Source organism: Bos javanicus, chromosome 8 (assembly GCF_032452875.1).
Source record: "Bos javanicus breed banteng chromosome 8, ARS-OSU_banteng_1.0, whole genome shotgun sequence".
NCBI classification, from domain to species: Eukaryota; Metazoa; Chordata; class Mammalia; order Artiodactyla; family Bovidae; genus Bos; species Bos javanicus.
In genome coordinates, this window is record NC_083875.1 from 2,086,097 (window position 1) to 2,099,454 (window position 13,358).

The 13,358-nt window shown below is 37.3% G+C and overlaps 1 protein-coding gene and 1 non-coding gene across 9 annotated transcripts in view; both read right to left on the minus strand.

The window, feature by feature from the left end:
- The window catches only part of NEK1 (NIMA related kinase 1), a 132,210-nt gene that overhangs the window by 80,227 nt on the left and 38,625 nt on the right, over positions 1-13,358 (minus strand). For 5 of the 8 annotated variants that reach the window (XM_061424915.1, XM_061424912.1, XM_061424914.1 and 2 more), the window contains exons 12-16: positions 11,288-11,347; positions 10,996-11,055; positions 10,854-10,901; positions 10,613-10,687; positions 4,850-5,013 (exon numbers count right to left, since the gene is read on the minus strand). In XM_061424915.1, coding sequence (XP_061280899.1) covers positions 4,850-5,013; positions 10,613-10,687; positions 10,854-10,901; positions 10,996-11,055; positions 11,288-11,347 — 407 coding nt within the window. Of the gene's footprint in view, positions 1-764; positions 1,992-4,849; positions 5,014-10,612; positions 10,688-10,853; positions 10,902-10,995; positions 11,056-11,287; positions 11,348-13,358 lie in introns of those variants that run through there. The other 3 variants (XM_061424913.1, XM_061424911.1, XM_061424917.1) reach the window with 2 other exon arrangements.
- Positions 973-1,079, minus strand: LOC133253575 (U6 spliceosomal RNA). The gene has a single exon (XR_009738350.1). It is a non-coding gene; the product is annotated as a U6 spliceosomal RNA (small nuclear RNA).

Genomic DNA, 13,358 nt, shown 5'->3' on the forward strand with positions numbered 1-13,358 from the left:
TTCTTTCTGGCTTACTTCACTCTGTATAATAGGCTCCAGTTTCATCCACCTCATTAGAACTGATTCAAATGTATCCTTTTTAATGGCTGAGTAATACTCCATTGTGTATATGTACCACAGATTTCTTATCCCTTCATCTGCTGATGGGCATCTAGGTTGCTTCCATGTCCTGGCTATTATAAACAGTGCTTCGATGAACATTGGGGTACATGTGTCTCTTTCAACTCTGGTTTCCTCAGTGTGTATGCCCAGCAGTAGGATTGCTGGGTCATAAGGCAGTTCTATTTCCAGTTTCTTAAGGAATGTCCACACTGTTCTCCATAGTGGCTGTACTAGTTTGCATTCCCACCAACAGTGTAAGAGAGTTCCCTTTTCTCCACACCCTCTCCAGCATTTATTATTTGTAGACTTTTGGATTGCAGCCATTCTGACTGGTGTGAAATGGTACCTCATAGTGGTTTTGATTTGCATTTCTCTGGTAATGAGTGATGTTGAGCATCTTTTCATGTGTTTGTTAGCCATCTGTATGTTGTCTTTGGAGAAATGTCTATTTAGTTCTTTGGCCCATTTTTTGATTGGGTCATTTATTTTTCTGGAATTGAGCTGTAGGAGTTGCTTGTATATTTTTGAGATTAGTTGTTTGTCTGTTGCTTCACTTGCTATTATTTTCTCCCATTCCGAAGGCTGTCTTTTCACCTTGCTAATAGTTTCCTTTGTTGTGCAGGAGCTTTTAAGTTTAATTAGGTCCCATTTGTTTATTTTTGCTTTTATTTCCAATATTCTGGGAAGTGGGTCATAGAGGATCCTGCTGTGATGTATGTCGGAGTTTTGCCTATGTTCTCCTCTAGGAGTTTTGTAGTTTCTGGTCTTACATTTAGATCTTTAATCCATTTTGAGTTTATTTTTGTGTATGGTGTTAGAAAGTGTTCTAGTTTCATTCTTTTACAAGTGGTTGACCAGTTTTCCCAGCACAAAAATATGGAACGCTTCACGAATTTGCATGTCATCCTTGAGCAGGGGCCATGCTAATCTTCTCTGTATCATTCCAATTTTAGTATATGTGCTGCCGAAGTGAGTACCACCCTCAGTTTTGTTGTGAAACTAAAATTGCTGTAAAAATTAAAGTCTAAAGCTAATGTAGGAGGTGTGTTATTAAGACAAGGATATAAGCAAAGTTAGACTAGCCAAAGTAACTGATAAAAAGAGAAGAAAAATAACACGTAAAGAAGGAAGAAACAAATATAGGCTATCAAAAATATGAGAAAGATAATATGAATGAGTCTTAGAGGACTACAGATTTCAGTTTGCTGATTCAGTTTGGTCAGGGAAAAGAACTGACCAGGTAGGCCAATGACATACAAATTATAAAAATGGAAGTGAGGACAGTGTGGAGAAAATGCTCTGTAATGTCAATGATACAACAAAGTTCAAGCCAAAAGAATCATAATATTTGAACTGGAGGAGTCATACAACATATTTACTATTTATCTCACTTCATGTCTTCTGGAAATATGATAATTATATCCTGTGAGTATTTTTTCTATGTCCTCCTTAAAAATGAAAACTTTCAAGAAGACGTGCTTCTAAAACGTTTTAAGTTTGGACAACATCAAAATATTAACCAGCATTCTCTGAATATAATTCCTTAACCAATGACTAATATACCTGACAACCTTTATTTATATTTCTTCACCTTACACTGTCTACATTGAGACGCCCCGGCAACCGTATCCTTGTTGTTGTTCAGTCGTTTAGTCATGTCCAGCTCTTTGCAACCCCACGGACCGCAGCACACCAGGCTTCCCTGTGCTTCACCATCTCCCGGTGCCTCCTCAAACTCACGTCCATTGAGTTGGTGATGCCATCCAACCATCTTATCCTCTATTGTCCCCTTCTCCTCCTGCCTTCAATCTTTCCCATCATCAGGGTCTTTTCCACTGAGTCGGCTCTTCGCATCAGGTGGCCAAAGTATTGGAGCTTCAGCGTCAGTCCTTTCAAAGAATATTCAGAATTGATTTCCTTTAGGATTGAATGGTTTGATCTCCTTGCAGTCCAAGGCATTCTCAAGAGTCTTCTCCAACACCACAGTTCAAAAGCATCAATTCTTCATCACTCAGCCTTCCTTATGGTTCAACTCTCATATCCATACACAACTACTGGAAAAACCACAGCTTTGACTAGATGGACCTTTGTCGGCAAAGTAATGTCTCTGCTTTTTAATATGCTATCTAGGTTAGTCAAAGCTTTTCTTTAAAGGGACAAGCATCTTTTAATTTCATGGCTGCATGAAATTAAAAGATGTATCCTAATGAAGTTTGTATACTCTACTAGGTATCCAAGTAAAATTTTCACAATGCCTCTAGGCCAACAGAAATACCTAGCAGTTCCAGTCAATGACTAGTTAGGTCAAAGCTGCTAACACTATGCTCTACACTTTGACAGATACAGCTGTGTGTTCCTCAAAACTGAGAAATATCCAAGGCACTGTGATGCTACAGGTTGCCCAGTACAGTTTGAGAACTACAGTTCCAGTCTATAAATCTAAGAAGAAATAAAGGCTGTATCTGACAGAATCTATTCTCTGTGAATTTATACTGCACTGCGGTGATGACTGTTTCCTTTTAGGATGTTTGCAGGCTCTATTTGTAGTCTTGCCTATAATCAATATGGAGAAAGCTAGTCTAATTTATAGAATCTGCCTCTTGAAAATTATATAATACTTGATGAACTCCAGTTTTTTACCAATTCTTTCATGTTCTCAGAAAAAAATAAAATGAAATTCAATGAGTATACACAAAAGTTCATTCAGTATTTGAGATCATGGATAATCATTAAAGTATCCACTATTTAGAAATTTTATGACCAATGAAATCAATAACTGTTTCACCTGTTCACTAGTAGGATCTCAAGAAGCTGAGAAGTCCCTTGAACACAACAGTATTCAAGGAGCTGAACTCTATATGGAGACACACTTAGTGTAAATTTTACCTCCTCTGCTTACTAGTGGCCTGACCACACACAAGTTTCAAATCTCTGCAGGTCCTAGTTTCTTCATTTTGATTAAAAGAGTAATACGTAATTAAAAGGATGCTGTGATGAATAAATGTAACTTGATTTACAGTAAGTGTTCAATAAATAATATCTATCACCTATAAAAACAGGTTCAAAGCAATATAAGAGAATGTATACCATGTGTCTGAGTAATGCTAAGCCCACCAAAGCTGGCAAAAAGGAAATGACAGAGGATCTCCACAGCCACAAATGGTTTAAAAGCTGAAAATTAAAATAATGAAACTCAAACAAAGACTGAATGGAAGCTGTGTTCCAGCGGCAGAAGTAACTGAGATACACAGCCATTGAACACAATTTGAAACTCAAGTGTAAATATATGTAAATATTTCAAGGTTATATGGGCTGCCGCTGCTGCTGCTGCTAAGGTGCTTCAGTCGTGTCTGACTATATGGGAGCCTGATGCAAATGCAACAATCCAGTCCCTTGCTTGCCACTTGAACTGTGAAGAATCAACAAATGTGCTGGAAGATAAACAGTGTGAAGAAGCATAACACAACTTTCCCTATTTTCTTTTACATTATACACATGTATTTTAGGAGATTTGATTAAAATTAAAACAAAGCCATACAAATTATATACTAGAAAGACCAATAATACCCCAGGATAAAAACCTCACACAAAATCTTCATTATTATTTCATAAAAAATATGCACATGTGTAAGTCTGTAGCACTCTTTTCTCAAAAAATGTGTAGTATTTACAACTAGCTTAATACTTCAGCCTATGGTACATAATTCATAATATTAATTTATATGAACTTCAATTATTTACCTCTGCTCAATAACCTTTTAATAATCTTTTATAACTGGGAGAACCATAAAGATTTTTATCACAAAAAAATTCTCTGTAAAAATGACAAATTAAATTTTCATAAAATGATATGTTCTTCCTTTACCAGAATATTTTTATAGAAGAAAATCTAAAAAATTGAAATATGCATACTTTTTTAAAAAGGAATGGGGGAGCCTGGTGGGCTGCCGTCTATGGGGTTGCACAGAGTTGGACACGACCGAAGTGACTTAGCAGCAGCATACAAATTAAAACTTGAGTGCCACCAGATTAAATTAATTTTATGGAGAAAAAGGAAAAACCTAGCCAACAGGATCACAGTGAGTCATCAATCAGAGATGAACGTGAAGAGGAAATGACCATGAGAAAAGTGGGGTTCTAAGTGATGTGGAAAAGGAAGACTCAAAACATGCTTTGGAGTTCTGCATAGAATGCAATTCCATTTTAAATATATTCTGATTTATTTAAAGCACATAGATAAAGTTATTACAACCATACGCTGGTTCAAAGTTATCACGTTCCTTTAAATAGTATGTTCAGCCTATAACATAAATAAACTATAACATATATAAGCCATTAATTAGGCCTAAGTGAAGAGCTACATGTTTGTCACATGTAGTCAAGGGCCAAATTTGCACCGAAGAAAATGACTGTATTCAGATGGCAAAAGACAGTCTATGTATAATGGAGAAAACAGCCAGGAAGTGGTGTTATCCGGCTGTACACAACAAAAGACAAAATTATACCAAAGGGTGAATTTGTGGATCATCACACTCCAACACGTTGATACTAACTTGTTTAGACATCACCTTTAAACCTTTTTAAGTTTTTCGAGAGCATCAGCATCAGAGGGTTGGTGGTGATCTGTAGCCCTTTGGGAAATCCTAGATGTACCCCAAGGTGGGATTCCTCTGTCAATAAATATACACCATGACTTCCACTACTCCCTCTAAAGCAAAGCACAGTGACTTTTGCAGAACAGCCATACCTTTCTGGAAGCCTCTGGCCATGTATTTCTCCTTTCCATTTAGCTTCATTATCTTCTGCTCTTTGTTGCTGCATTTGATCAAAAATAGCGTGATAATGTTCATACTGTCCTCGAGAGGAAAAAGATGATGGAGCCATGGCCCCTCCACTGCCCAAAAAGGGAGCCTAGGAATCAAACAAAAAGCTCTCACATGCTTATCTCACAAGACCTCAAAGGTCTCTACTACCTTCAAAAGAAAAAAGTGAACCTCAACACTTGCGTCTTACAAAGCAAATTATCTAATTTAACATACTAATAAACACAGAGCCTAGAGAAAAATGTTTTCCTATTATAACCATTAACAATCAAAAGTAGTATACCTTGTTACTAACAGTAAAGCATAATTCAATATAACAAAAACATAAAATATCACTAAATGTATGTAACTGTGGGGGAAAAAAACTGGTCTTAACAAGTTTTCCAACAAGTTTCTTATATATTTTATGTGATCCCATCCTATTAAGTTTAAATATGTATAGTTTATACGTAAAACAAAGCCTGCTTTTTTAACACTCAAAATTATACCTAACAAAACATACAGCAATTAACATACTTCAAATCCAATTCAACAAGCAATGAAGATATAAACACCACTGTAATACACTCTAAGTGTAATTAAAAGAAGCAAATCAATATATCCATCCTTAAGCAGTTTACAGACAAACCGGGAAACAAAGTATAAAGCTAGAAAAACATTTCATTTCCAAATGAATGGCAACAGACCCTCGCCACAGCAGTAAGTACTGAGCAAATTTACAAAACACAAAAAAAAGAGAAATAAAAATACCCATAAAAAAGTCACTGGAGAAAAACACTCAACCCAGCCTTTAACACAAGGTAACACAGATAGATTAAATGATTAAATATGATCCATGGTATTAAAGTAAAAAAAAAAGGCAACAGAAGGTATACATTTAGATGTTGGCAGTAGGGAGATAAAGGACATATGAAGACGAAGGTAACTATGAGGAAGGCAAACAGGGAGTATTAATTACACTTGGTTAGAAAAGGTCACTACAGGTAACTGACCGACCAGGGTGTGTGAGTTCACATAATCAATAACAGAAAGCACAGTTACACTTTCTAGCAGGAAAAGTGCACTAAGACCGTTTTTAAGCAGGTAAGTCAAATTACACAGAAGAAACAAGAATAAGAGAGAGAACAAGGCAGAGAAACTGAGCGGAAGGCTGCTGCACTGATGCCAAGCCAAGCAGCCCGTGAGTAAAGAAAGGCAATCAGAGAAAAAGCCAGCATTACAGGGAACTGGTTCTCTGTGGGGGTAACACAGGATGAGGGCGAAGATGTAGGATGCAGCCTCAGAGACACACGCGCTCAAGCACATGGAAAACTCTCGGAAAACAGGTAGAAAGATGAGAGCTGAGTAAGCGCACAATGATACAGAGGCTCAGAGTGCAAGAACTACGGGGTGAAGAGGAAATTAGGACCCTCAAAGGCAAGGCCAACAGCACCGAAAGGAAGACAAACTGATGTGACTCAAGTGGAGGGGATGTGCTCAAACGCAGATGAGAGCAGAAGCCAGAACATTGACAGGAGATGGGGAGGAGCTATCAGGTGATGACATCCTAACGGGGAAGTCGGGCTAAGAAAAATATAAGCACCAAACAAAAGACATCTCAGTACCCAATGAGGTAAAATTTGTGTTAACATTTGGACAAAAGCAGCTACATACAATATTTTTTTTTTACATACAATATTATAAGAAGCCTAGATTTTTAAAAATTAGCTCAAGATAAATACAGATAACTGATTCAAGAAGCTTGAAAAGCAAGAAATGAAGGTTGTTAGAAACAAGGAAGATACTTAATTAGCCAGGAAACTCCATCAAGGTGATCTTCATACACATTTTCAAACCTGCATCTCAAGGCAAGATTCCCTGAATCAGAATTTTGCTAAGTGGTGGTCACAGGGACTTCCCCGGCAGAGCAGTGGTTAAGACCCTGTGCAGGGGGCACAGGTTTGATCCCTAGTTGGGGAATGAAGATCCTGTATGCCCCATGGTGCAGTCAAAATATAATAAAAATTATTTTTAAAATGTGCCAGCAGATCTTGTGTCTGCTGAGGTGCTTTAAAAAAAAATTATTATTAAAAAAAAAAAAGGTGGTCACAGCTCCTTTAAGACTGGGAGTTTAGTGTCTGGCACTAATATCACCTTAACTTTGAGGTTCAAGGTTTCTGTTCAGCAAAAATAATGTATATACACATATCTCTTAGGACATCTGCCTAGGTAAAGCATCTGCCTACATTGTGGGAGACCTGGGTTCAATCCCTGGGTCGGGAAGATCCCCTAGAGAAGGAAATGGCAACCTACTCCAGTACTCTTGCTGGAAAATCCCATGGACGGAGGAGCCTGGTAGGCTACAGTCCATAGGGTTGCAAAGAGTCAGACACGACTGAGCGACTTCACTTCTGAAGATATCTATACTCAAAATAATGCTGAAAACACTGTACTGGAATACTGAAACAATGGAATCTTTTAAACATCACTTTACAGTCACCAGGCTTCCCTGATGGCTCAGACGGTAAAGCGTCTGTCTGCAATGCAGGAGACCTGGATTCAATCCCTGGGTTGGGAAGATCCCCTGGAGGAGGAAATGGCAGCCCACTCCAGTATTCTTGCCTGGAAAATGCCATGGACTGCAGAGCCTGGTAGGCTACCGTCCATGGGGTCGCAAGGAATCGGACACGACTGAGCGGCTTCACTTTCACTTTATAGTCACCAATTATAAGCATGGACTGATGTTTTAATAAACACAGACACCCATGGAACCTCTACCACAATTGAAAGCATATTCATCACCCAGAAAAGTTCCCTGTTTCTCACTTGGATCCAAGGCCCCTCATTCCAGGAAACACTGATCTGTTTGTCACAGAGACTGGGTTTGCCATTTCCTACCATTTCATATAAATGGAATCACACAATATGCACTCTTGTGCCTGGCTTCTTTCACTCAGTACATTTTTGACTGACCCATGTCAATGCATGTATTAATAGACTATTCCTTCTCATTACTGAGTAGTAGTCCAACATAGTGTCAAACAACAGAATGTCTCTTACATGTCATGGTTATCTATGTAATCAAACTATACATAGAATATTTCATAATTTTTCTAAGAACACAGATTTATAAAAGATAGATAAAGAATGGATAAAGCCCTGCAAATCAACTGCAATTTAAAAAAGAGAAAAAAATACCTATCAGAAGAACCAAAGGAAAAAAATGGATAAAGCAGGTAAGTCCTAGATTTTGCAGACACTAAGTAATCAAAAAGTTGGTTATTTATACTGTGCAAAATGTCTGAATATTTAGAAGTATATAATAATAGAATGAACTCTGAAATATTTCCCTTCATGTTTATTTTTGTTTTATCTTTATTTTGGGGGATCTCCTTAACTTATTTCAAATTTTACTGAGCTTCCAGGTACTTATCAATAGTACAGAAATCAAACAGCCTAAGAAGTTAACTGTTACAAACCTCATGGGGAATAAGTACAGAAACTAGCACTGAATTTGCTATATGTCATGGAAAATAGTTTTACTAATCCTCACAGAAATCAGAATAGAAGTTTACGAAGCAAAGCAGAAACTTAATAAGCACGTAATATCTAACACTTATTATCAAACATTAATAAAACTGGACTTTAGGATTAAATACAGCTTTAAACATCACAGGAAAAAAGATGCTTTCTTGCATAAAGAAGACATATGCAAAGGGAGAGGAAAAACATGACCAAATTCTAAACACTAATCATGAACTTGATATAAAATACCTGACCAGATCTCAGGGCCTGTATCCTGGTAAGTTTTTATTCTCAGATCATAGAAGATATGGGTTAGTTATTTCAGAATGGGCCAAATCCTGATACTTCCTTATCATTCAGAGGGTAGTAAGTTCAATGTCACAGTACAGTGGATAGTACAGTAAAAATGTGTGTGTGTTAGTCACTCAGTCATGTCGGACTTTTTGCCACCCCATGGACTGTAGCCTGCCAGGCTCCTCTATCCATGGAGTTCTCCAGGCAAAAATACTGGAGTGGGTTGCCATTCTCTTCTCCAGAGCATCTTCCTGACCCAGGGACAGAACCTGGATCTCTTGCATTGCAGGCAGATTCTCAGATGAGAATTGTAGCCCTGGCTGACACCTTGGTTTCTGCCTGGTAAGACCCTGAGCAGGGGATCCACTATCCATGCCCACACACCTGAGACGACTTAAGGCACATAGCTGTGCCTTAAGCCATGGAGTCTGTGGTCATTTATCGCACAGCAGTAAAAAATGAATGTGTACGATTATTATATAGTATCATCTGAGCCACCAGGGAAGCCCATGTCTACATAAAACAGAGAAACTTTTATTCAAATCATAAATTTTAGGGAAAAAGAATCAAGTGAGAATGGTAATCAATTCTACTTAATAAATATATAATTGGTGCCTAAACATCAAGTTTATTGAGATGGGTCCCAGGAAGTCACAGTTTAAAGACCTTAAGTAATAGTTGATTGGATTATGTGAATTAAAAATTACAATACAGAGGAATAAGACTCCTGCTCAGGGTTTTACCAGGCAGAAACCAAGGTGTCAGCCAGGGCTGCAATTCTCATTTGAGGCTCAGGAACCTCTTCTGAGCTCACTGGTTCCTGGCAGAATTTATTTCCTTGTGCTGTCATGGCTAAGTTTACCATGTTCTTGCTGGCTGTCGGTCAGAGAGCCAGCAGACGATCTCCCAGAGAATCCCTACACTTTCTTGCCATGTGAATAAGGGCTTTCTTCCAGGCCAGCAGCTGTCCCCCTGACCTTCTAACCTTCCAGCTCGCCATGAGGGAGTCTTATAATAAAGCAGTGACGGAACCACAGCAGTGAATATAGCATCAGCAATGCCATAGGACACAGCCTGACCAAGGCGGCTGCTGCACTCCAAATTCAGTCTCCCCCACACTCCAGTGGAGGGGACAGCATTAGGTGTAATACCTGGAGTCAAGAATTTGTGGACCACCTTAGAATTCAGCCTACCACAGATTTGGAAAGGATGCTGTGAGTGCAAGAGAGGAAAGGCAAGATTTAGACTGGCAGAACAAAGAAGGGAAAAGGAAGTTAACAGGTGAGCCCTTGAGAGTCGAGCTCTGTGCACCACTCTTGAAATTTTTCATTTTTTTTAAATGAAGAAATTAAGGCTCAGAAAAGTGAAGTAACTTGTCCAAGGCTATATAGTCTGGATCTGCCCAAAGAAAATGTCTGAACTAACCTATCTAGGTCCATGGCTAGCGGGGTCACTGATCATCTAAGTAAATGCTTGGAGTGGGGAGTGGGAGTGGGGACTGGGAGTGGAGAGGGTGGGAGGGTGGGCAGGGGCCAGCAGGTGAAGAGAACACAAGTGTGGGGACGAAGCTGCAGCAGCCGTGTGCAGTGGGGAGACTGCAGTCTGGTCCTCAGCTCTGTGTGACTAGAGCACACAGCCAGGTATGTGATTTTAAAAAGATGGCAGAGGAATGGTGAATCACAGCCTTCTCAGCAAACTTTTTAAGCAATTTTAACTGTCACATACAAATTATCAGTACGAGTTACATAAGTACATGCAGGAAAACTAAGAAGTCCTAACAGATGCTGAAGAACTCTAGTAGAAACAAGCCAGGTGTATACATTTCACAGAGCAGGGTGAAACCGGAGTTAAAGAGCAGCAGTGTACATGCACGGGTACCCAAGACCTACCTTCATTTCACCGCTTCCACCAGCACTCAGCACATTTCTCCAGCCTTGTTCCCTGGCCCTATTTATTCTCTCCAACTTTGAGGGGAAAGAAACAAATAAAACACCATTTCAAGTATTTAATATAAAGTATATGAAATATACTTAGTAATAAAAAGGAAACCAGTGTAATCCTTTGAAAAAGGGGGGGCATGTGTGTGGGGAGGTGGTGGAGTGTGCTGGGGAAAATGAACAATCCTCTCACCCTTTGCTTTTCCTGTCTTTTCACCTGCTCAGCCTTCAGCAGACTAACCTGCAATAATTTTAAAGACAAACTTCTTAGAACTCTTAAAACAATTATCATCTCCAACTTGGCTGGAGAAGAAAAATAACAGTGAAATAACTACCTGATCCTTAGACTTCTTTTCTTTTTCAGTCAATTCCAATCTTCTTTTTCTTGGTGCTTCCTTAAAAAAAAAAAAATTATCAATAATAAATACTACTTTTTCTAGCTTAATCAGTAAAGTTAGCATACCGGTGGTAGACGTATATCCTGGAAGGTTTAAAAACAGAAATAAGTTAGAGGTATTTGTTTGAAAGAAATAAGGAGGAAAGGTTTGGAGGTTTTATAAAATTTGTTTCTTTTTTTCATAATTAGTTTTACAAAGCTGTGAAATAAGCACACAGATGTGTTTATACCTCAAACAGTTTCCTCCTTTCTTCTCCAGGATTCACTTTCTTCACTGGGGTTTGATGGGCCTGGACAGAAAGTAAAACTACAAATTAGATTAAGGATTTTGAGGTATCCATTTGAAAAATTCAAATGTATGGAAATTTAAAATAAGAAAAACGTAAAGCCAATACTGCCATAACCCTTTTTCAAAATACATTATCCTTCAAAAAAAAAAAAAAAAAAGAAAGGAACCACTTAAGTGTCTAATACACTATTTGTTCAAAAAAGAGAAACACGGGATCCAAAGAAACCATGGAAAAAGGGTCTTCCCTAATCATCCAGTAAAAAGCGTATTCAGGTAGAGATGCTAACTGTAAGTTCTCTAACGTTATGAAAACAGAATGTCATCTAGAAAGCCCAAATCTGAAGAAATTTTTCTTAAAAAAAAAATGAAATGAGTTAACACTTAACTTCTCTCCCTACCTCCAGATATAACCATTGTTAACATTTTCATAAATATCTTTTCTGAGACTGTTTTATGAACATGAATACACACAACTATATACATGTGTATATACATACACACATAGTCTTAGCTTTTTATACTTTTTACATAAATATAATAAACAATGTATTATGATGGGAAAATGTTTTTCACTATTAACAACATTACCTGACATTTCCACATTGTGGTAAACAATTTAACAATGGTGATATTCCAAACCATGGATATAATTAATTTATTCAACTACTCTTGAAGGAAGGACATTGTGTTGGTTCTAATTTTTCCCCATACTGTTAGAAACATTCTTGTAGGTACATTTTGTATCATATGCAAGTCTTTCGAAAGGGCAATTTCTAAATGGAATCATAAAGTAATAATGAAATTTAAGTGTTGAGAAAAACTGCCACCTCAAGAAGCTGCATCAATTTATACTCTCATCAAGGAATTCATTTTCTCATAACCTCACAAATAATGAGTATTATCAATGTCTTAAATTTTTAATATCTGGAAAGACTACTTTCCAGTATATTAGATAATTACATTTCTTCTTTAATATGCTAATTGTTCATCTTATTTTATAGTTGTTCTAATTTTATGGGCTATTTGTATATTATGAAAAATAAAGAGTATTTCACATTTGCAAATTTTTTTTACATTTTGTCTTTGAACAGCTGTTTATTGTATCTTAAACTGTACAGAAGTCTGTAATTTATATAGTTAAATCTGCCAGTCTTTTCCTTTATGATATCAGCATAAACTATTTTACGAAAGAAGACATTTCAGACCTCATTTGCTTCTGCCACTTGGATAGTTTCATTTTTATATTCAGAAGTTATATATAATCTAACTTAAATTTAGATTTTAAAATATTAAAGTTAGATTTTTATTTTTAGATTTATCTGGAATAAATTTTTGTTCATGGAATGAGTTGGGAATCTAATTTTTTTCTCTAGAAAATCCAGTTATCTCATAGCCATTTCTTGGCTGATACATCTTTTCCCACAATGGTCTGAAATGCCTCATTAATCACATAATAAATTCAAATACACATTAATCACATAATAAATTCCAATTTCTGGAATTCTCTATGTCATCTATCCATCTTCTTTTTTAACTATGATATAAAGCCACCTATAAAAAAGTAGATAAAGGAGATACACAGAGGTTAGCAAAAATAAAGGAAAAACCCAGTAACTACTACCCAAGTCAAGAAACAGAATAATGCCAACACACGGAAATCCTCCACATGTCCTTCCACAAGAGAGACAGCCACCATCCCCACTTTACTAATCACTACCTCACTTGTCTCTGTTGCTTTGCCACTTGGATACATGTTCCTAAACAATATAGTTTTGTTTTTTTTAAATGTTCTGAGTTCTATATAAATGGAATCATACAATATATATTCCTTTGTATCTCACTTCTGTTGCTCAACACTGTTTTCAGAATAACCCTTGTTATTATGTTTATTTATCTGCATTTGCTTTCTTCATTGATAAACAACATTCCACTGATGTGGAGTCCTTTCTTGCACAGTTATCCTGCACTTTTCACAGCAGGGCTATTCTATAGTAACTGAGGGAGTGTCTATT